This window comes from Centrocercus urophasianus, unplaced genomic scaffold (genome assembly GCF_019232065.1).
Source record: "Centrocercus urophasianus isolate 14NV4802_14NV808 unplaced genomic scaffold, USGS_Curo_1.0 seq_15, whole genome shotgun sequence".
NCBI lineage: Eukaryota > Metazoa > Chordata > Aves > Galliformes > Phasianidae > Centrocercus > Centrocercus urophasianus.
This window is the reverse complement of record NW_024884697.1, coordinates 245,825-269,031: the sequence shown is the minus strand read 5'-3', so window position 1 is coordinate 269,031 and position 23,207 is coordinate 245,825. Positions and strand designations below refer to the sequence as shown.

The 23,207-nt window shown below is 46.4% G+C and overlaps 1 protein-coding gene across 1 annotated transcript; it reads left to right on the top strand.

Annotated features, from left to right (window-relative positions):
- The first annotated feature begins 11,360 nt into the window (after window positions 1–11,360).
- NET1 (neuroepithelial cell transforming 1) lies at window positions 11,361–22,767 on the top strand. Its single transcript, XM_042815559.1, has 10 exons — window positions 11,361–11,501; window positions 15,556–15,663; window positions 16,464–16,631; window positions 17,415–17,477; window positions 17,909–18,005; window positions 18,120–18,196; window positions 18,712–18,969; window positions 19,220–19,390; window positions 20,495–20,681; window positions 21,016–22,767. The coding sequence occupies exons 1-10, from the start codon at window positions 11,409–11,411 to the stop codon at window positions 21,417–21,419; spliced, it is 1,626 nt and encodes a 541-aa protein (XP_042671493.1). The 5' UTR covers window positions 11,361–11,408; the 3' UTR covers window positions 21,420–22,767.
- The last annotated feature ends 440 nt before the right edge of the window (window positions 22,768–23,207 follow it).

Genomic DNA, 23,207 nt, shown 5'->3' with positions numbered 1-23,207 from the left:
GAAACCATCACTTGATCTTTGTTGTTTTAACAGTCCTGATGCATTTCCTCACCCAGTGCCTTACTGGTGTTTTATAACTTCAAGTGGGCAGTAATGAACACAAAAATAGGCTGATCCCTAATTAAAAAAGCATTCTGCTTTCACGCAAAAGCTCTTAGTACTGAGTGAGGAAAACTAAATGACTGGAATGATTTACAAACTGAAAACCAGCAGATTCTTAAAAAGCACTCCTGGAGCTTTAAAGAGAATCCTTGAAATGTAATTAACATTCGTGCTCACGGCACTGATTAGGTTTCTCTAAAATAATACAAGGGGAAATGGTTTCAAGCTAAAAGAGGAGAGATTTAGATTGGATACAAGGAAGAAGATTTTCACAATAAGGGTGGTGATGCACTGAAACAGGTTGCCCAGAGAGGTGTTGGAAGCCCTGTCCTTGGAGACATCCGAGGTCAGACTGGATGGGGCTCTGAGCAACCTGATGGAGGTGTAGGTGTCCCTGTTCACTGCAAGGGAACCAGATGACTTTTAAAGGTCTCTTCGAACTCAAAAGGTTCTATGAATATTTAGATTTCCCCTCCTGATTTGCTTTTTTAAGGCTTCTCCTTTACAATACCTCTTTGAGAGCCTAAATCAGGTCTCACGGTTTTTACAGTTTAATAACTTTTGTCGAAGTCACTTTTTCCACATCACTCGAGTTTCATGAGAAGGAGAACGTATCAGATCTTTGATTGCGACCGCCTCAAAAATGTGAGAAAACAGGGCCAGAGCCGTTGCTTTTCTGTCGTGTGGCTTTAAACACCCAGGTTGGAGCAGTCTGAAGAGGCAGTTTTCCTGGAATCTGTTTCTGTTTTGGCACCGAACAGGAATGATACAGCTGGCTCCCTACTCAAACGTCTCAGTTTTTGTACAAAACTATATTGGGCAAAGGAAATGGGGTCCAGCCAATGCAGTACTTATTGCATCAGTCTAGCCAGTTTAAAAACAAAACTTTGGCCTTCCTTTCGTGTCTGGGCTTTGGTCTGGAGCTGTATGTTAAAGATGTTAATATACTCAAGTACATAAGGAACGAATAATATTCAGACCAGAAAGGCGTGGTGTCTTTGTTGCAAGTTCTCTTCTGTTAAATAGATGCTAATATCTTTCACTTACATATGGGAAAAATAATCTGCAGACCAAAAAGGTGTGGTTATAGCAGTCTTTTATTGTAGGTTTTGATAAATAACCAACCCTGAATGTTTTACTAAACCTAAAAAACAAATGTCTGTGTTTCCACGCGTTCTCAAGCCTGCCAAAATACTGTTCAAAAAGGATGGAGTGTGCTGGGACATTAATTCCGTGTCAACGCTACAATTTGGTCAGACAGAAGTCTAACATGAGAATAATTTTCCTCTGCAGTTAGCCAGTGTCAGGGAAGGGGCTCTGTGACGTAACAGAAGCAGTATCTTGTCTTCCCAAACACAAAACAGAAACACTGCTTGAAGTAATTGGAGAACTTTGTCGTTGAATCCAATTATTAAGCTAAGTTTGATCAATTGAGAGGAAAAAAAAAAAAGACCACCACACCAGAACCCCAAATAAAAGAAACTTGTCAGCGAGCTTCAATATCTCACCATTAAATACATGTATTTAACTTTATAGTTAAATGGTAGAGCCAGCATAAGGAGGACAGGTGAGAAAACACATTAGAGCCTAAGAATGGTATGAAAGCCTAACCTGGTCTAAAGGGACTAGGAAACGAGGTTTGTGAAAACCCTACAGGGAAACTGGACGTCCCCTCAACAGCATAAGATTTTCAGAGAAACCATGGGAGGTGGACACGTCAACGTTTAAAAGTAATTTAAACACTTGCAGTCAAATACATTTACAGTGATGATACCAATTAAAGCTGTAACTTTTAAGTTATTAGAATAGATTATTAAATTCTAAGAAAAAAGAAGTTGCCTATTTGCACCTGTCAGACTGGGAGAGCACAAGGAACAGAAATTTGCTGAAGTTCAGAGCAGAATTGTGGTAGTTCCCTCTGCAGCTGCTGAGAGGCAGCTCTTCCCACTTCAGGTCTAATCTGTTACAGGCCAGTAACATTTAGACCAATACAGAATCATAGAATGGTTTTGGTTGGATGGGACCTTTAAGATCACCTAGTTCCACCCCCCCCCTGCTATAGGCAGGGACAAAACACAACAGTGTTTTTGATTTCCATTGTTCTTAGTGAAGTGGAAGAAGGTGGCCTCTACTCATCCTTTAATTTTGATCGACGAGGGTCAAACACAGGATGAAAATCAACAACTTGTTCTGTGGGTGACCAAACAATTTATGCCATCACCCATGTTTTTTTCCAGAAGGGGTGATTTCCAAGATGGCACAGTCTAACAGGATGAATCCATATTTAGTTTTCCATTATCTGGATAGTGTAAAAATAACATTGAAACCCAGATAGTACAGAAATAGTGGGAGGCATCAGGAAGCTCAGTGCAGATGTCTTTGATCATGGTTCCACCAGCTTGTGCTCTTCAGAAAGGAAAACAGCTGAGGGCACCCCAGCCAAAAGCCTCATCTTTCTTCCACAAACACGCTTATTTTCTTAGCCTATTGCATCCTTGACAGGGATGCTTCAGCCACAGCTGTCTGCTGGCCCTGTCCACTGTAATTAATTAAATAGGAGATCTAAAAGCTCTCACATACGTGCGTACAGCTCTTCAAGCAACCTAGTGCTAAACTGCTTCATGCAGGACAAAATCTGTGGATCTCTCACTCGTGAACCCCTGCCAGGCTGATGATTAACCACGATGAGAATTAGATACGGTATCATCTGGTGTCCTCCTGGAGACCTCAAATCCTAATGATCACCAAGTCTGACCCCCTCGATATCCAACTCTTTCAAAAAGCTGAAGTTTATTGCTGACCATAGCAAAAAACAGAGCCTAATTTCTGTTTGCAAATCAAGTGCACTGCTATAACTTGGTTTCATTTCTTACAGAAGAGGAAACGCCGAGACAAAGACGATGATGTTGTCAGTCTTTGCAGCCTTGACTTTAAGGTAAGGAAAACACATTGCTCTAAGTATTGTGCAACCCCAGCGGCTTATACTGGGTAATGCCATACTTTCTGTGTTTGCATTTCACCATCAAGAGCTCAGAGACAGGTACAGCTGTGTTAGCTCTCGGCTACACCTCTGGGGTGGGCTGAGTCCTGCTGTGGATATCCACAACACTGCTTGTGATCTCCTCTTTTAATCATCTGAATCCTAAATCCACCTCAGTTTTAGTGTTGTGTGAAATGAATGTGTGTAAACTGCACTTAGGGAGAACATAAGCATTTTCAAGCATGAGAAGGAAAACTGTGCAGAAGCCCTTCAAATGCACTTCATTGTATTGCAAACAAGCTGGACTGGCTGGGTGGTAAATTGTCTGTAAAGCTGAGGATTAAAGCGACTTAAAAAGTTGAGGGTAAGGAATTGTATCTCTTACCAAGGACAACCCAAGCTTGGTTTCCTTAACGGGAAACTGCTTCCAATTCTCCATCTACCCCGAAGATCTCACCATCACTCATCTGAAGAAGGGAAGGAAGAGAAATAGGAGCTATTGAGGTGAGAGTTAACAAGTGGGTTTTACAGTTAATAAACTGGAGTTAAAAGTGATTTGTTAGTGGGGAATTTCCTGCTTGACCTAATGACCAGCTCATCCTCTGTTGCTGACATTTACTTTGCATTTGTGCATTATTTATGAGCCTAATTTAGCCTGGCTACTGCTGGCAATGTTCCATGGCTGACTGTCCTAACTCTGGGCTTCCACGGCTCTAGACTAGATCTTCTGTTCCAGATAAGACCATCCCTGTGTATACTGTCATTGCCTAGTAGGGAAGGGAAAAGATTATCTGCAGAGAGCTCTGACACAGCAGCGCTGATGCCTCTGAAGTGAGTGTGTTTTGGGGCTTGTTTCCTTTCTCAGGTCTTCATGGATTTCTGATGCAGATAGCTAGGAAAGCTGCCCTCAGGGAAGAGGATTTTCTTTTTTTTCTTCTGTTGAATTGGGCTATATTTTTGGGCGTTGGGTAAAATTGGGTAAATGAGAGATTCTCCCACAAAGCAATCACTTGAAAGCAAAACTGAAATATCAACAATAGTTTGCGTACTCGCCTTTTAAGAGTTTTAACTGGAATCTTCCAACAAGAAGGGAAATCCCTAGGCTAAAACAGTCAAAGTTCAGACTGCAGCTTTTGTTCCAGCTGACTTTTTACCTTATTGTTTTGAAAGGGTCAGGCTCTGGGGGATATTTAAGAGCTTAAGGCACACCCACCAAACACACTCTAGCCTTGTTAAAATACGTTAATGGTACGGACTGGGTTGTCTTTTGCAGGCTTTTTTTTTGACTCCAGTCCTCAAGGTTATTAAAAGTTTTAAAAGCAATACTATCAGCTATTTATAGTTACACTTTCAAAACACATCACTGGGACTTTAGAGTCTCATCACGCACTTATGCAGTAGTACAGATTATGTTTTGCTCTGTCTAGGTTTTATGAGGGTGACCCCATAGGCTAAAATTTAGCTCCAGCAGACACAGATGTATCTGTTTCATTAATGAAGGAAGGTCTCAAAAGAATTTCGAGATAATTTAAGGATGTTATGTGTAGGTTAGGTCATACATTGTTTACCCCCATCTTACACATGGGAACTGATTTTCAGAGTTTGTCTATATTAAGTGTCTAACTCCATCACGTATCTCTTATTTCAGCTCCACTATCTCACCCAGCAAATATAGCTCAGCTGACAAGCTGCTGTTTTGTCACCAAGTTTTGCCTGCATGCTGCATTTACTCTCCTGTTAGACATACTTGTGCTGACAAAACTACCTCGTGTAGAATCGTGATCTTGTTTTGGAGCACCCAAGTACCCAAACCTGGCACTCTACCCACTGAGTGTTTTTCCAATATAAATAGAGAAGGTTTAATTTAATTTGGATGTGTATACCTGCAGTTGAGCAGTCCTTTAATAATGTTTAAAACTCACATACTGTAGATAGTTGTGCCACATACCAGGAAGATGATATGCAAAATGACAGGGGAGATGACACCAGCCCAGACGGTCTGCAATGCTCCGGCTATTCCTGCTTATTTTGTCTTGTTAACCTACTCCTTGGCCCCAGAGTCCTGCTCCACAATGAACCAGATCTCTTAGGCCTGCTAAGCTACTTCTTTGACATACAGCCTAAAACACTCCAAAGATTACCAAAATATGAGTGAGAAGTTATAACCTGAGAAGGCAGGTAGAGCATCTGCTTCCTTCAGTGCTGAGCCCAGCCCTTCTTGTGTGCCAGTAACACACATCTTTCAGGAGAAATGAAGGTATTTTCTCCCCAGATCATTTCCATACAAGTTGCATTATTGATAACTGTCTGGGTCAGGCAGAAGGGAGATCCGCAGTGCAGGGAACCAAACAAGAAATTGAGGACAGGAATGTGTTAAGCAGATCTTCATGCTGTGATAATGAAAGGTATTTTTGCATTTCAGGTGGGTTTCTGAGCTACTTTTTTGCTAATTGATTGCACATTACCCCACAGTTAATTAAGGTGGTGAATGATTCACGGGAGGAAGCGGGACTGTGTTTTTTGAAGGTGTGTGTATATCTTGATGTTTGTTAGCAACTGGATAAATACTTTTCAGTGCATGACAAGGAATACACGGATGTGATAGTGTATTTTACCTGAGGCAAAACAAAGCCAGGCTGAGTAATGCTGGAAGAATCACGCCTGGTCTGGATGGTGTTTTCTGGTGGTTACAAGATGTCTTTTTAAGGCTTAGGAGGAGGGATTCCGCAGAGGAAGTGAAATCGTAGTGAAGACCCTTACATGAACCTCCATGTTGTGGCCTCTCCAAGCCTTACTCACCTCCTGGGACCAGCTGTGTGAATATTACTCATCCTGGATGAGAGAGGAGTCCAGCCCAAACAAGCCCTGGAGCTGTACTGGTGCTGGCAGCAGAGAGAGGCTGTGATGATAAAGCTGACAGCAACCATCTCCCCAGGAAAGGCAGATAAACCACGAATGTTTTTAAGGTAGAAAATGACTTGGAAAGAAGAGGAAGGGGGAGAGAGAATCCCTACATGTCTGCATTCTTTCGGTCCAGATCACCGAGAGCCACCAGTAAGTATCTTTCCATGGTCGGAATCCCCAGAAGCAGCTTGGCTTGAGGCAGAGATAACACAGCCAAAAGAACATCACCAAATAATGCAAGAAACTGCAGCTGTAACATCTTACTTCAGAATATACATCGACAAGCTTTAAAGAAAGAACACAAACAGTCTCTCCCTCCTCCATTTCTCCCTCCCAAAGATACAACGGCTGCAGAGGACTTTTATGGGAATTTTATTGGCGTGTCTGATTCATGCAGGAACGTGCCCATGCATAAGTTACCAATTTGTATTTGGAAACAGACTTTGATCAAAACGAACATCGCTGGCATCGGCCGCGCTTTGCAACTGAAAAACAACATTTGGCACGTGAGCAGGTTGGGAGCTGAAGTCAACTTCTCGCTCCATTACCCTGTTCTTAGGTTAGATGTTGTGTTTAATAATATCACAGGCTCGGAAGGTTTGTGTTTTCTGGTGTTGCATTCATATTCATAAGATGGAAATTGCTTTGCTAGCCTGGACGCACCAACATTCAGTTGAGGTAACCCTTTCTAGCAAGCTCTGCAAAATGCTGTAGGTTGTGTTTCAGTAAAAATGCAATCTGCATTGTGGGATGGGGTTTTTTTTCCTGCTTATGATGGAGTTGAATGGCAGCTAATTATAGTGACCTCCACCATCCAAAATAAATGCTAGATTCCAGACCGGCTCATAAACATTTCAGATGACCCAACAGTCTCTGGATGGGTCACAGCCTACTTTTGCTCATTTTCCAGAATACTGCTCCGAATTCCACTCTGAATATAAATATCAGGGAGTGGAATGTTAAACACAGCTCATGGACAGTAAACAATGTTGTGTACAGCAGCGGGGGTCTGACTGCTCCGAGGACGTGAAAATGTAAGGAAGAAGACTGCCCGTGGAGTTCTTATTTATTCCAGTCCTCGAATGCTCTGCATGTTATGCTATATATGGCACATTAAGAATAGCTGTAGTGGTAGTTTTCAGTTGGATTTCAGTTCCTAGTAAGCGACATCTCAAACTGTACGCACACAACAATGGAAATGAATACGCCACGAATGTAATGGATGCTTTCGTTTTCTGCGAGACTTCGAGCCGCCAAAGGGATTAAAATGTCGCAGGTTCTTTCTTTGAAGAAATTGAATCCAGATGTCAGTCACGTTGGAGGCATCCGGGACCTGTGAAAACTGGGAAAAGTGCCCACTGAGGAATGCCCCCTGCCTCTGGGCTGCTGTTGTGCACCAGCTCGGGTCTTTTTCACCCCGGGGCAGTGGCAGAACTGAGATCTTTTGTCTTTGGCTCCTGTCTGCAGCAGCAAACATCCTTCTCGTAAGGTTAGGTACAAAACAAAGCAACCTGAAGTGTCCTGGCTGATGACTGGGCTGTGTAACCCGGGCAGACTTGAGGTGCGAGGATATTGAGAGTGCTGTAATAACCTCCTTTGGAGATAGGCCGAAAGTCACATTCAGATCTGCTAAGATTTTATATTAATTGCATCTGCCTGCCGTTGTCACACATGATTTCCTTGAGTGCTGACAAAAGAAGAGGCAGATATCAGGTCACTGAGTGCTGGCCACCCCGGACACGGGCTGGAGGACGTATCAGCCATAGGGCAGCACTCCTGCTGCCATGAGAGGTCTGCAGGGCATGCTTGGTACCCCCTGGCTCTAGCCAGATACCACATGTTGCTTAAGCAACCGGGTATTTTTTTAGCAGTGAAAACTCAGATCAGTCAGGAACTGCACACTGGAAATTGGAATTCATCATTTCTAATCTAAAATGTATTTGACAACATTTTGGAGGCTAAAATAACAAAAGAACATGTGAGTATCCCCCGAGGTAACTTTTATTTAGTAGCAACCCCACCTAGAATAAAGCACAGGAGCAAAGAAAGCAGTAAGTGTGAAGCTGCCCAGGACTACAGGCAAACTCTCAGTGGAACAGCAGTCCACTCTTCTCCATGGAAATAAAAACCCAAGCTAAAAATGAGCGTCAAACAGTGAGGTCCAGGTGATTCCTCTGTCACTCAAACTCTTCCTTACTCCCTAATTTGATGATAGCACGACAGGAGTCACCAAGGTATTTCACTCCTAGAAGTGAAAATTCACATTTGAGTATAGGTGAGGAATGCTATTAATACTCAATGGCAGGAGAGCAGGAAGAACTCGTCTGTTTTCCGTCACCCCATGCAGAGACCAGCCAGGCAGCATTCTCGTGGCTTCAGATCCGCAGCGTGGGCCAGACCCTACCCAGAGCCCAGAGGGGTTGGATAGAAAAATACCATCTGGGCTAGATGTTGTGTAGGGTACAGATCCGTAAGTCAGGCTTCATTGCTTTTGCTGCACAAGGAATGATTTTCCTTTCTTTTTTCATTTGTTTTGGCTTTAATTGGAGTACCACAGCTTTGCTCACTGCCTCTTGCTTGTGTTGTAAGTGGAGCAGAGGCAATGAAGCAAAGCACAGGTATCACAGCACGCCCTGAGCTGCTCGAAGGTCATACTGATGGCATTGCTGTTGAGAGAACAGCATGAGCCTGGGAACTTGTGCAAGCTCACCTTCCACCCTTGCTATCTTTAAGCTTCTCCAGATTTATTCCCTCCTCTGCACGCTCAGTGTTGCACACTGTTCAGGGAGTACCCATTACAGCTCTACTTGCAGTTGGATTTTACCCTGAAACAGACCTGGATGATCTACACAGAGGTCTATTCTAGGGTATAACTGATGTACAGAAATCATCCCATCTGCTGTAGGGGCAGCTGGGAAATACTTGCTGTTCACTGTGTTGTATTAAAGCTTTAACCACACCTTGCTCTGAACAAAGGGCAGTCGTCCAGGGCAATAACCTCATCCAGGGCAACAACTCATCTTCTAGGGCATGTAACCCATTGTCCAGGGCACATAACCCATTGCACGTGCCATACCAGGAGGCAAACAGGGAGCCCCAGTGTGTCAGGCCGGAGCTTTAAGTTTCCATAACATGACTTCAGCCGTCTGCATCAGCCAGGGCTTGCATCATCACGGATGAGCCACCCTCACCAGGTGGTGAAACAGGGATCTCCCTGCCCGTGAGCTGTCCCTTCCCCAAAGGCTCTGGAAGGAGGGGAACAATTTAACTCCTACGTCACAAAAACCACTTAATATGGCATGAAGTGCTTCAGGACACAGGAGGACATCACGTTCTGGTCCTAACAAGACTCGTGTAAGTGCTGCCTTTGTGCATGCGACTGCTCCATGCCTTCCCTCCAGGGTCCTGGTTGTTTGTGCCCTATTTTAGTTGACAGCCCATCTACATCTATGAAGGAAGAGATGCCTGTCCAGGTTGATAAGCATTCCCTCCTCTCAACCCCTAGATCACAGACCCTGGATCTTTAAAGTGAGTTTAACAAATCTTTGTCTTTAGGTTATAAGGGGAAGCAGGCATTTAGATACTCCTGAAAACCCTAATGAAACTCAGTGAATGGTTTGCCAGAGTCACAGTCCTGTTGGTCATTTGTTGTCTTAAAAACAGGATTGGCCCCATCAGAGAGTCTGTGGGAACTCACCGTGCCTTGAGTTTCTGAGAATCCTGTGTTGGATGACCCCAAAAATCCCGCTCTCAGCTGAGGTTTATCCTAACACATCAAATATTCGTATCATAGAATGGCCTGGATGGTCCTTAAAGATTACAGAACTATGGGATGGTCGGGCTGGAAATATCCTTAGAGATCATAGAATCATAGGTTAGGAGGGACCTTAAAGATCACAGAACCACAGAAAGGTTGGGTTGGAAGGGATCTCAAAGCCCACCCAGCCCCAACCCCTGCCATGGCTGGTCACCCCCTACCATATCAGCTTGCCCACCACCCCAACCAACTTGCCTTGAGCTGCAGATGAGGCACCCACAATTCTTTGGGCAGCCAGTGCCACTTCCTCACTGCCCTCTAAGTAGACTTTCCTCCTAACATCTGACCTAAATCCTCCCCTCTTAGTTTAAAGCCATTCCCCCTTGTCCTATCACTATATCCTCCTGCCACCCTTCCCCCTCCGAACAGCAGCTATAAGCAGCCATGCAGCCACCAAATAAACTCAGTGTGTTTTTACCAGCTCAAGAGACCTTTTACTGTGGAGATTTGCAGCAGTGCCAGGAATAATATAACTTGAACAAACAAACAAAAGTACAAAATCCTTTGCATCCAAAGCCAGGCTTGCCAGGACAGGCTGCCCTGTTAGCAGAGGGGGAGAGGCTCAGCCCCTGGCTAGCAGAGCGGTGCCAGCAGAGCCTTGAAAGCTGAGAGCAGACTTCAAAGCACAGGTCTAGACAAGAATTCAGCTTTTTGAACACAAGAGGGTAAAAACCATAACAAAAAAATAAGCAACACAATTTGCAGCAGCAAATGATTTCGCTGCCATCAGGAGGAGCATGTCGCACTGCCCTTGTGAGATGGTGAACAAAAAGAAGAGGAAAATAAGACCAGAAAACATGAAATCACAGAAGCATTTAAGCTGGAAAGGACCTTTAAAGATCATTTGGTCCAACCCCATGCAATGAACAGGGACACCTACAGCTCCATCAGGTGCTCAGAGCCCCGTCCAGCCTGACCTTGGGTCAACCTGTGCTGGTGCTTCACTACCCAAATGTTTTGTTTCACCTTTTTTTTTCAGCACAGAGAGTGGAAAATCTCAGCTTTCCAAAACTTTCACAGATCACAGAATGGCCCAGGTTGGAAGGGACCTCAAGGATCATGAAGCTCCAGTCCCACTGCCACATGCAGGGCCACCAACTTCCACATTTAATACCAGCCCAGGCTGCCCAGGTCCCCATCCAGTCTGCCCTTGAACACCTCCAGGGATGGACGGGGCATCCACAGCCTCTCTGGGCAGCAGTTCCAGCACCTCACCACTCTCATAGCAAAGAACTTTCTATCACACAGCATGATGGAACGCCCTTCTTGACATTCGAAGGGAGCTGCCGTCACACCGCCTTAAAGCAGAGCCTCTCTTTTGGAAGCTTTAGGAGAAAAAAACAGCGCAGGGAAAGCTGACTTGGGGAGGGAAACAGCGCAGGTAAAGACGCCATTGAGCCTTCACCCCACAAGCACCGGCAGGGGGACCGCAGAGCAAGGGGCGTGGCCATGTGCAGAGTAGGCGTGGCTTTGCGGTGAGTGGGCGTGGCTTTCGGCTGTGGCCCCGCCCCCAGCGGTGAGATCGGGGCGCGGTGCGGCTGCGGGCGCAGAGTGGGGATGAGCGCGGAGAGCGGAGCGGTTCGCTGAGGGCCGGGGGGCTGCGCCATGGTGGCTCACGATGAGCTCGGGGGGCTGCTGCCTATCAAAAGGACTATCCGGGTGATCGACTCACAGAACCAGTCCTTCAGGGAGCAAGAGGTGAGGAGGAGAGGGGCTCGGAGGGTTGGGAGTGTGTTTTTGGGGGGAGTTTGGGGTTGTTTTTTTTTAAGGTAGATACGGTGCATTTGGGTGTCTGGCAGGGTTTTTTCCTTATTAAGGCGGCTGTTTGCTTTTCAAACCAAAAAAAAAAAAAAAAGGAAGAGTTGGTTTTGGGTTTCCTTTCTTTTGCTTCACTCAGTTTGGAAGTGTTGTTATTTCTATGCTGCGTTGTTATGCAGATGAGGTTAATTGCATTTCTAGTCGATTATCTGCAGGTAAAAAGTCCAGCACGGACATAGGGTGCCCTGGGCTGGGTTTTTTGTTGAGATTATGGGGAAGTAGAAAAAAAGCAGCAGAAAGGAGGCAGCTTGGGGGCTCTGAGCTCCCTGGCTGAAAATCCAGCCTTAAAACGGCCAAATTTGGGCAACTGCACTGCATCAAAGGCAAACCAGGTCCTGAGAGAGAAGTAAAATCAACCAATAGGAGTCAAAGTCTTTCAAATCACCTCTAGTTGTTAAAAAAAAAAAGTGTATTTCTGGAAGGTGTAATTTGGGGAAGTGACACTGGGGTGGTCTGGGCTCGAGCAAAGCCCCCAAAGCCAACAGTGCTATCAGGAGCCACTGAACTTATCAGGGCTGGATTGTCCCCATTGAGGTGGTCAAAGGCAGGGGTGGAAAACTCCATGGCAGTGTGATGGCTCGGGTTGAGCTGGCACGTGGATCTTACAGGTAGAGTCAGGTGGCGGTGACTTCCAGCAGGAATCCTTCGAGCCGATGGTTGTGATCATCTTTTGCTCTGGAGGAGTTTGGCCACGCATGGTTTTTGGATTTGTCACCGTGTTTGTGTGCCTTGCCATGGGGCTGGCACTTGGAACATTGTCCTCTAGTAAATGATCCCTATAAAAACCACTAATTATTACCTAGCAGAGAGGTAAAGGTTGCATGCGTGCGTGCTGCTGAGGGGAAGCGTTTCTGTGTTCAGGTGTAGAGGCTGCAAGATGGCAAAGTCTTCCCAATGCAAAGTGAAGAAGTTCAGGTGATGGAGCTTTGGATGATGTCCCTGTGCTTTGCAGGGGAGTTGGATGAGGTGACCTCAAAAGGTCTCTGCCAGCCTTAAGGATTCTATGATTCTAAGCTGCGCTAACAAGGGAACCCCACACTTTAGTGGAGCTTCTTCAAGTGCTCTTCTTTAACGTGGAAGCCTTGCCCTTCAGTGGGAGCACTCAGAGATTTTGTGTGTATCTTTGTGAAATAGAATCACTTGAGTTGAAAGGGACCCTTAAAGGTCATCCAGTCCAATTCTGAGTTTATATATAGATAGGTGTATATGATTTTAGTGGAGTTTTGGGGGAAATAAAAGAACATGTGAATGGAAGCAGAGTGCTGCTGAGCTCTGGGGGTTGTAATTATTTGTCGGTGCTGTAATGCTTAACACCAGCAACTTGTGAAGGAAATTTTGCAGGCTTCCTTCTAATCCGGGCTTCCGTAAGTAATACAGCGTGGAGACAGTCTGCTCATTGTTTGCACATACAGAGCTTTGAGAAGAAACAAATGGTGCTGAGCCAAAGTTATCCGTAGAATGAACTGTGCTGAGTCTCAGCTTCCATCGTGGCTGAGTCTGTAAGGGGAAAATGTAACCCCAAACTGAAATGCAGACCTCAGAAAAAGAGAGGGTCCTGAGGAGGAGGAATTTTCCCCCTCTGCTTTGGGTCAAGTGATGCAATCAGAAGGAGAGAAGAAGAAACAGATGCCGTTTTTTGGCAGTCGAGCCATTCAAGTCTGAGACATCGCAAAGCGTGATTACCTTTTCTTTGAGACAGAGGAAATGGCCTTGTGCTAAACTGAATTTATAGCACACGGAGGTTTTTCTGCTGGCCAAACACCCCGAGGAAGTGCATCGCATGTACAGCAACGCTCTGGTCTCACCAGCCCATGCAAAATCCTCCAAACGAGCAGCGCTGCTCCTGTTTGCTCCACGCCTGTCTTTGCATGGCTCAGTATCAACTGCTGCTTTATAATCCCACGGGAACAGGGAGCCCCTTTGTGCTGCCCATCCCAAAGCAGAGGCAGGAATGCCTCCTGCAAGACAGTGTGCATATGCACGTGTCCCTCAGCCTGGCACAGATGTGCTGGGAAGGCATTCCCACACGTCCCGTGGCCAGATAGTGTGTCCTTGTGTCTCATAGCTGGAAAGGATGCCCAGCTGACCCTCCTACAGCAAGCTGTAAAGCAGCCCTCAAGCATCCCAAAGTCCTGAGGTTGTTAATTTTCAGTGTCACATTTTTCTTTGCTGTGCTATTTATATCTCTAGCCTTGACATAGCTGTGGATGGTTTGTGTCTGTATATTGTCTGCTTACGTTCCTGCAGTTTCTCTTGGCTCGTATCCCTTTATTCCAGCACGCAGTTACATGGTTTTATAGAACTAAATTACCTCTTCTTTTACTCTGGCCAGAAGTGTCTGTCGTTAATTAAAGTGCCCAGCCTGACTTCCCAGCCGTCTGGATAACGCTTTTCCCAGCTGACTCCTTCTTGAATGTGGTATCTTCAGGCTGGAAGGAGAGAAGTGACTTCAGCACTGTACCTACAGCCAGCTGAGGGTCGGGGCCTGGGCTCCAGGGTGCTCTGGTAGCTTTTTCCCATTTCATAGCCCTGAGATTACCCAAGCATTTCAAGCACAGCCTCGAACAGCCTTTGTGCTGTGCCAGAGAGGTTCTTTCTGCTCTGCATCAGTCATAAATGGTTTCTTTTCATGTTCTCCCCTCCAACTTTGAAGGCTTAATTCAGTGTGAGTTAAGCTCCTCTGTTGCTTCACGCTGCCTGTAGGCAGGCAGGCAGGGCAGCCCTGGGCTCACATTACTGAAAGCAGATCTGACATACGTAGCCTTTATGCTTCCTCAGCCTTGTAACTGGAATCCAGCTCAGTGTGTTCCTATTCCCCCTTTTCAGTTCCCAGCATTTGTCACTTCCGTTGCTGTACAGAAGCAAAGGGTTTGGGCTCCCTATCTTTGCAATTAACAAAAAAAAAAACCGAAACCGCCTAATAAAGCTTTGGTAAAACTTCAGCTGAGATCAGTTCAAAGAAGAAGCTTCCATCAACTCGTCCTACCTTCATGCTGAGAGGCTTTATTGTCCCGATGAGTCTCGTCCAGCTATTTGCCAGATGTTTAAGAGCACCTTCTGCAGCCTTTCTCCCAGCCTCAAGCTCCAAGTTCCTCTTAGAGTTGCACGCCTTTCCTTTACAGTTCTTACAGCACAGTGCTTTTGATCCAGGATATGTGGGGTCACCAGCATGGTTTTAACGAGTGAATTGAAGCACCAGTAGGTTTCTTGGGGCCATTTCCTCTTTCTTGGCACCGTTAGGAGAGCATTTAGCACACTGGGCTCACACTACAGATTAGTGGCATACAGAAGCAAAAGCTGTTTCTCCAATCTAAACAACGCAGGAGAAAAATTACAATGAGCTGCCGTGGGGGGGGGAGAGCAGGAGGAGGAGGGGAGCTTTGGGAAACCAAAGGTTTTAAACTTCATCTGCTTCATGCGTGCGTATCCCCCGCAGGAATGTTCAGCATGTCGTCGTTTGCCATTTGTTAGAAGAGCTGTGAGGCTGTGCTGGGCTCTGACTGCTCCTTTCCTCTCCAAAACAGAATTAAAAATGGAAAAGCACATTAGTTCTACAAAGGAAAGCATGATAAAAGGGAGGAGCGGATCACAGCTCCATCTTGAGATGAGTCGCTTGCCCTGTAAAGGAGAGCACTTCAGTCTATTTCTGTCCCATAACCGTCCCAGTTTGAGCCTTATTTTCAGTTCTGACGTGTGTGTTATCTTGTCTCCCTCACGCTGGGCAAGATCCTTGCAATCCAATTGTAACCCTAAAGTTCAGACAAATATTTACAGCCTCTGCTTTCCATTTAAGATGAATGGCTACTTCAGAATGCTTTCTTTGCAGTGTTTCCCACTCCTTAAGGGTGTTGATGCTTTCTAAACCTGCCCGGACAGCTTGAGAAATGAAGTGGGAGTCGCAGCCAGTACAATTTGTTCTCTGTTTTATTTACAGGAGCCAAGCAATAAACGGGTTCGGCCTTTAGCACGGGTCACATCCTTGGCCAACTTGATCTCTCCTGTAAGAAATGGTGCAGTTCGGCGCTTTGGGCAAACGATACAGGTAAAAAGCAGAGCTTTCTGGTCCTCTGTGGAGACACAGGGCCATGCTGGCTGTGTGGGAGCAAAGCAGGCACTGGGATTTCAAGGCATCGTTAGGAAAATCTGCTGTCTGATTAATGCAAGGACACAAAGGGGGGACAACAAAGTTGCCTGGGGGACGAAGAAGAGTTCAGGAGTTCAGAGGTGGCTTGCTAGATACCAGGTGATGGAAGCTTTAGGGAGGCAAGAAGAATAAAGCCTGATGCACATAGGGAGAAACGTGTTGCTGAACTCTTGCAGTACGTGAAGCGTGTGCCTAGAAATGAAATGACCCCACTGCTTAGTGATAAGGTTGGAGAAGTGTTGTCTGAGGAGCTGCACACCCCATGCACTCGGATAAGATCGCTTCTCAGGCTGTGTTGTAACAACATGGCAGATCAGGAGAGCAAAGTTCAAGTGGCTCCTGATTAGCCCCATTAAAAGCAGAATTATGATTCTGATTCGTTTACTTCCTCATACCTTGGCAAGAGACCCACGCTTTAGCAGCCCACCTTCCTCCTCAGTGCTGCTGGATCAGTGCAGAGAGGCACAGGGAAAAGGCTGCCAACCTCAGGGCTCTGGGGGCCTTCTCAGCAACTTGATTAAAGTGTTCCTTTATCTGAGGGAAAAGTGTCTGGGTGTGTTTTCCTGCCCTGCACAACAGAGGAGGATGAAAGATTGGGAGGGGCATAGAATAACACTTCTGCACTCCTGAAATGTTGGCTCCAAACTGTATTTTTTTACTGTTGTGGTTTGTTTTTTTTTTTTCTTCCATCCCTGTAGTCGTTTGCCCTTCGCAGTGACAGCAAATCTCCCAGCTGTGCCCAGAAGTCATGTAGCAGATCTGCTGCCCCTACTCCTCCTAAAAGAAGAAACAGCGTCCTTTGGTCTGAGATGTTAGATGTCAACATGAAAGAATCTCTGAGCACCAAAGAAATCAAACGCCAGGAGGTGAGCTGCCCGTTACGCAGCAGGGCAGGGAAAGGCAGCTGAAGCCTCCATTGGGTCCATTGCCTGGGTGGGAAAAGGAGAAACGAGCATCTCTGGGTGGTTGCATCTTCCTCCCCACCTTCATTTCTGAGCTGTTAGATTTAGTTCGGCTTTAGGCACGGGCAAAGGTGCGGGCTTCTCCCTCAAAGTGAGTCCCTGGGGAGTTACTCTCCCCTCTTTGACCCTTCAGAGATGCCAAACGCTTTCCAGGGGGGTGCTCAGCATTGCTGAAATTTGAGCCCCAGCCACACTGGTTGCTCTGCAGCAGACCCGAAGTCGGGTGGTTGTGCAGCCAGCTGTCTTTCTCTTAAAGCTCTTGACAATTGGTTGCAAGCCAAATAGCAAGGCCTTGGCTTGCTTTTTTCCTGTAGTTCTTAGACAAATCTTCTAATGACAACACAGAAGCTGACTTAAAGGCGCCTGGGATTTGACCTCTGCGGTTTTCTGGGTTTTGTTCTTTTTCGTACTCGCCTCTGTAAAAGCAGTGATTTAAAAGGTGCTAATATTTAATTTGGCTTGTGTGTGAGTGGCAGAGCTTTCACACACTTGTAAGGAATGCAGCTTTCTCCAAGCTGGGAAAGCGGGCAGATTGACTCGAGGTTGTCGTGCCCAGGTGGCATAGAGTGATTCAGAAGGCAAAGCTGCCTGTTCAAGACAGGATGTACATTATGTGAACTGAATGGCTCTTTCAGAGGAAGACTGGGATTAAAAATGTCTCTCAATGCTTTATCCCCCTCCTCACAGGCAATATATGAGATGTCCAGAGGAGAACAGGACCTGATTGAAGATCTGAAGCTTGCCAGGAAGGTGAGTGAGTTTTTCCTGCACTCAGTAATCATACTGTAAATAAAGAAGTGTACTTACACCTGCAAACATTGCACGTCACCTTTGTCAGGCCCAGCATCCACCTTTTGAAAACTATCCTGGAAAGCTGAAGTGAGCAGTGCTGGCAATACTGGTTTGATTGCAACAAGCTCATCCAAAAACAGGTGTAGCTTTGCAGTCCTGGGTACAACTAAAGGAACTCCTCCTGTTGAGACAGGAAAGCCCATTTCATCTGTAGGCCTTGATACCTCTATGCAGAGTTGTGTCTTGCACTGATCCAAGTCACTCTTCCAACCAGCTCCACTTCAGATCTGTCCTGCACTCCCTACACCTCCCATTAATATTGTATTAATATTGTCAGCTTCTGGGCTTCCAAGATCTGGATGTATTTTAATACTGACTTTCTTTGACAGGCTTATCATGATCCTATGCTGAAGCTCTCTATCATGTCTGAGGAGGAACTCACCCACATATTTGGGGACTTGGATTCTTACATTCCTCTGCACGAAGGTAAGAGCTAAGCCAACATGACGTATTGACTAAGAGTGATGCTCTGTGCTTTCTCACATCAGAACAGTTAGCTGGGGCATTGTGGCAACTTCTGTTTGTGTGTTTCAATTCCAGATTTGTTGGCAAGTTTAGGAGAAGCAACAAAACCAGACGGAACGGTGGAGCAGATCGGGCCCATCCTTGTGAAGTGGGTGAGTACATAACTGTCAGGCACCAGGCTGAAAATGATTGTGAGATTAAAGAACATTTAGAGCTAGAAGCTGAAAAGCTCGCAGGCTTTTGTGGCGTGGAGTGAAAGATTGAAACGGAAATCCTGACTGCACTGAAAACAATGGGACTCTGTCAGCTTTAATGGGCCACTGTTTCATCTGGGAGACTCGCAGTAGTGTGACTACAATTACTTAGTGATTTATGTTAGAAATATCTCTGTCTTCTGGGCTGTTTGCAGCTGATGTGATTTCGTTAGTGCTGACAGTAGTAAACATCTGAACTTCAAAGGCACTGCATGGAGGACGCCCTGTTCTCCTCACTCAAGAGTAGCTACACATACAAGATGCTCTGTTAGCTTTTTTATTGGGCCAAGAATGGAAAGCCTGGGAAGCAGAATGGGAAGCAGAACTCCCCGAGTTGGACGTGTTAATGCGATTTGCTTTTGCCATGCAGAGTTTGACTCCTGGTTTGACTCCATGGTTGTGTTCTCCTGCAGTTACCACGACTCCATGCCTACAAAGGTTACTGCAGCAATCAGCTGGCAGCCAAAGCGCTGCTGGATCAGAAGAAACAGGACCGAAGGGTGCAGGACTTCCTGCAGCGTTGCCTCGAGTCTCCTTTCAGCCGCAAGTTGGACCTCTGGAGCTTCTTGGACATCCCTCGAAGTCGGCTGGTCAAATACCCACTGCTCCTAAAGGAGATCCTGAGGCACACTCCCAAAGACCATCCTGATATTCAGATTCTGGAAGAAGCCGTAAGTAACAGCGGCTGTGGGATTGGGCTTCTGACAGCGCCGTGGCATTTGGGAGGAAAAAGAAGGCTTTCTTAAACCTTCAGCAGTTTCGTGGAGTGGTTTAAAGCTGTGGCTGTAACTCCTTCTGAAAGCAAAGGAGCAATCAGTCCACACGGGTTCCATCATGGGGATTTTTCTTTAGTAGCGCTTCGATGGAAGATGCTCAAGCGTAAATCCTTATTTAATCATTTTTAAATGCTTTGTTTTATAGATATCTATAATCCAAGGAGTCCTCTCTGACATCAACTTAAAGAAGGGAGAGTCAGAATGCCAGTATTACATTGACAAACTGGAGTATCTGGATGAGAAGCAGAAGGACCCGAGGATTGAAGGAAGCAAAGCTTTACTGTGCCATGGGGAGCTGAAGAACAAAAACGGGCATGTAAGTCCCTTCAGTTGATGGTAATTAATAATCAACGTTGAAACCTTACCCTCAGAAACAATTGAAACTGTCTGTCATAACATGACCAGGAGCTCTTATCTCCTTAGTTTGGGCAATTAGCTACGTTTTTAGAAGCAGAAGAGAAAGGACCTGATGGCAGAGCGCGTTACAGGGTGTAAGGGAAAGTTTCCTGCTGACAGTTTGACAATTGGCCTTCAGGAGCTGGAAAATAATTAGCACAAAATTACTGTAGAAAGTATGCTCCGTGCCCCAGCACTCCATCAGAAGGGATTTCCTGCCTGCTGTTTACTTTCAGGTGCTCTGACATTCCCCATTGTGAACGCTGGCCACGGTTCTTCCAAACAAAAGCGTTCCTGCAAAAGCCTGTTTGGCTTTGAGATGAACTGCCAGGAGTTTATCTCCCTCTGCAGCAGCCCTGAAAGACCCTGCTGTACTCAAGGGTTTGCTGCCTTTTGTCCTGACTTAGCCTCAGTTTAAACATGAAATCTTTTTCTATTTTCTTTGGGTTTTTTGTGTGTGTGGTTGATTGGTTTGTTGAATTCACTCATTACGCCAAAGGAGACGTGAAGTTCTTTACAGAGAGAGTGGTGAGGTGCTGGAACAGCTGCCCAGAGAGCTTGTGGACGCCCCGTCCATCCTGGAGGTGTTCAAGGCCTGGTTGGATGGGGCCGTGGGCAGCCTGGGCTGGTATTAAACATGGGCTGGTATTAATGGAGGTTGGTGGCCCTGCATGCAGCAGGAGGGTTGGAGCTTCATGACCCTTGAGGTCCCTTCCAACCCCGGCCATTCTGTGATTCTATGGAGCATTTTACATAGGTAGGAAAGGTATTGGTTCTCATTGTTTTATCCTTGCCATCTGCACATTGTAATCCAATTTAAGGGTCACAAGACAGTAAACCTGTTGATGTAAATCCTGCATATGCCATCGCTGTCAGAGCTCTACGTGACTGCAACAGAAAGCTATCTGAAAGTTAACATGGGTGAGACTTGAGATAATGTGACCTTGAATTGCAGAGGGTGTGTAATCACCTGGCATATAGAGCTCAATGTTTTCCTCATGCTCACACACGCTTTCCCTTTCAGAAACTCTACGTCTTCCTCTTCCAAGACATCCTGGTTCTGACCCGGCCGGTCACTCGCAACGAGCGTCAGTCCTACCAAGTGTACAGGCAGCCCATCCCTGTGCAGGAGCTGATCCTGGAAGACCTGCAGGACGGCGATGTGAAAATGGGAGGCTCTTTCCGAGGAGCGTTTGGCAATTCAGATAAAGGTACAAAGCAACCCAACACTTCCGTGTGGGGGTTGTTTGAGGACAGCAGGGTACGTCCGGGCACGGATCCCTATGGATCCACCACAGTGCTGTCACTGCTGAGCTCTGCACTGTTGTATCTGGAGGCCGTCAGCTTTGAAATGGCGCCTTGCAGTCGGTGCTAAGATTAGAAAATACTTGAACGTATCAGTGCTGGGGATTTTCAGAGGGGGGGGAGGATGTTGGGGAGATGCTGAACGCTTTCCCTGAAGCAAAACAGGGCAGATTGGGTCCAATAACGGAATCTAAATACTGAGCTCAGGACTGATGTGCTTTTTCCTATGTTTACCTTCAGCTAAAAATATCTTCCGAGTCCGTTTCCAAGACCCCTCCCCAGGCCAGTCCCACACGCTGCAGGCCAACGATATCTTCCACAAGCAGCAGTGGGTGAACTGCATCCGAACCGCCATTGCCCCCTTCCAGCGACCCGCTGCTGCCACGGAGCTGAAGGAGCTGCCAGAGCTCAGCGAGGAGTCGGAGGAGAACAACCCCTCCGTGCCCAACGTCAGAGCACAGAGGAGGCAATCTGCCATGTCAGGCATCACTGAGATGGAGCTCGATGAGAGCACAGCCGAGTGCGGCTCCGTCCTGGACTCAGAGGAAGCAGCCAAGGGCACGAAAACACACAGAACACTGTCTGGGCACAGGAAAACCAGGGAGAAGCAACTCAGCAGCAAGCGGAAAGAAACACTGGTGTAGGGAGGAGCCCAGTGCCATCCTGGTGGAACTGCTTATTTATAAATAACGTGTACATTTTCCTTGTCATGTGAGCACGATTGGATTTGCTCTACTGAACAGAAGTGTCTTTTTTTGTATGTTGTAATGGCAGCTACTGGTATGCAGTTAACACTGTTGAACCGGAGTCTGTTTTTACAAAAGGGAGCAGTCTGAGCCCGCTCTGCCACTGCCAGGCAGCATTTTGACCTCTTTACAGCAGGTTTGTGAAGAACACCTTGTTGGTTTGGGAAAGATTTTCACGTGTGGTGGTTGAGGCTTTTAAAGCAGAAGTTTGTGCCGTCACCTGGAGCCTGGCAGAGCCCCTCCTCGCAGTCCTATCAGTGCTGTGAGAATCCCTTCAAGCACTCCTAAGCTGAAATCACCATTTTGTTTCTGTCTTTTGCAGTGTGTGGTTATCACCACCCATCCCACCAAAAAAAAACAGACCCCAGGTTCAACAGGTTCTCAATTTACCTACTGGAATCTTTCATTTTAGAATGTCCATTTGTACATTCCTCATTTTCACTCACGTAACCTGCCACGTATTTAATTTTGGGGTTTTTTTTTAATTAGTTGTTTTTGTTTCGGGTTGGTTTGGGGTTTTTGTTCCGTTTTTCTTTGGTTTTCTTTTTTACTTTTGTATTGCTGTTGTCATCTTTTAGTCTTTCAGACTTGGCATTTCCTTTCGAGTACTCCATCCTTCTTGTTCAGAGATGTACAAATTGCTTCTCACGTCACTCACAGAACTGGGTTGTACGGGGCGTAGGAAGGTTTTAGGCACGTTGCAAAGGGTTTGGGGAGGGGGAAGAGCAGATAGAAGGAATAGAGGGAGCAGGAGTAGCTTTATTCTGTTGTCTTTTGCAAATGAAACGCCTCTCACTGCCCGTGAGAGGCAGGGTTGGAGGCAACCAAGAGGATACTGCATGTGGTAGAAAGCATAGAGAAAAGAAAGCGTAGAGAAGAGAAAGCAGCTGAAGCTGATGAGTTACAGACAGAGACACGGCTGTATATAGGTGTACAATGGTAGCACTGCCATGTTCTACAGTGATCCAAAGATTCCCGTGAGATGCCAGCTTGGAACCTGTGCTGCAAAGCGTTGTAGGAAACGAAGTGGTGACAGCTCTGATCAAAGCCAAAAGGTTGTTCCTGCAGTACGGCTGATCCCACCGCCCTCCGTGACACCAACCTGGGAGCCCTGAGTCTCGGATGAGGTTCTGGTTTTGTTGGGAATGGGAAGAGGGGGCACGCAGCCACGAAACCCGCACGGTTCTCTGTAAATGGCTTTGTACAGTTTCAAGTGCCAAGTACAATTAAATTCCTGACGGCCTCCTGCTCGTCTGTGTGAGTCGCTGCCTGGGTGGGACGGGTTAATGCCACCGGGGCTGTAAGGCTGAGCTCAGGCAGAAGAGATAAGCTCACAGCTGCACTTCTGCCCCAGCCTCTCCTGCACGCTGAATTCACAAGAAAGCAGCCCTGTGTCACAATCCTCTCCCTTTTTTCCCCGAAATGATGAGCGAATGGTTTATGGCCCAGCACATAGCCTGACACCGCCCTCTGTGTGCTGTAAAACAGGGCACAGCTCTGTGACTCACTGCAGAGCCTGCAGAGCTTGCTGTACCTTCTGGGGTAGAAGGAAACAGCCCTGATAACTGCTCCCTCCCCAGACACCGCAGGTTGACTGTGTATGGCAGCACAGGGCACAGCTCCGTGCCAGCTGCCCTGGGTTTCCCAGTGCTGTGTGTCAGAGGTTTGCACACCATTTTTGCCCAC

What these genes read in the sequence shown, in the direction of transcription:
- NET1 (XM_042815559.1), top strand. Translation starts at nt 11,409, where the DNA reads ATGGTGGCTCACGATGAGCTCGGGGGGCTGCTGCCTATCAAAAGGACT. An exon ending in AGTCCTTCAGGGAGCAAGAG is followed by an intron (nt 11,502 to 15,555) that starts GTGAGGAGGAGA and finishes TTTTATTTACAG; the next exon opens with GAGCCAAGCAATAAACGGGT. An exon ending in TTACATTCCTCTGCACGAAG is followed by an intron (nt 18,006 to 18,119) that starts GTAAGAGCTAAG and finishes TTTCAATTCCAG; the next exon opens with ATTTGTTGGCAAGTTTAGGA.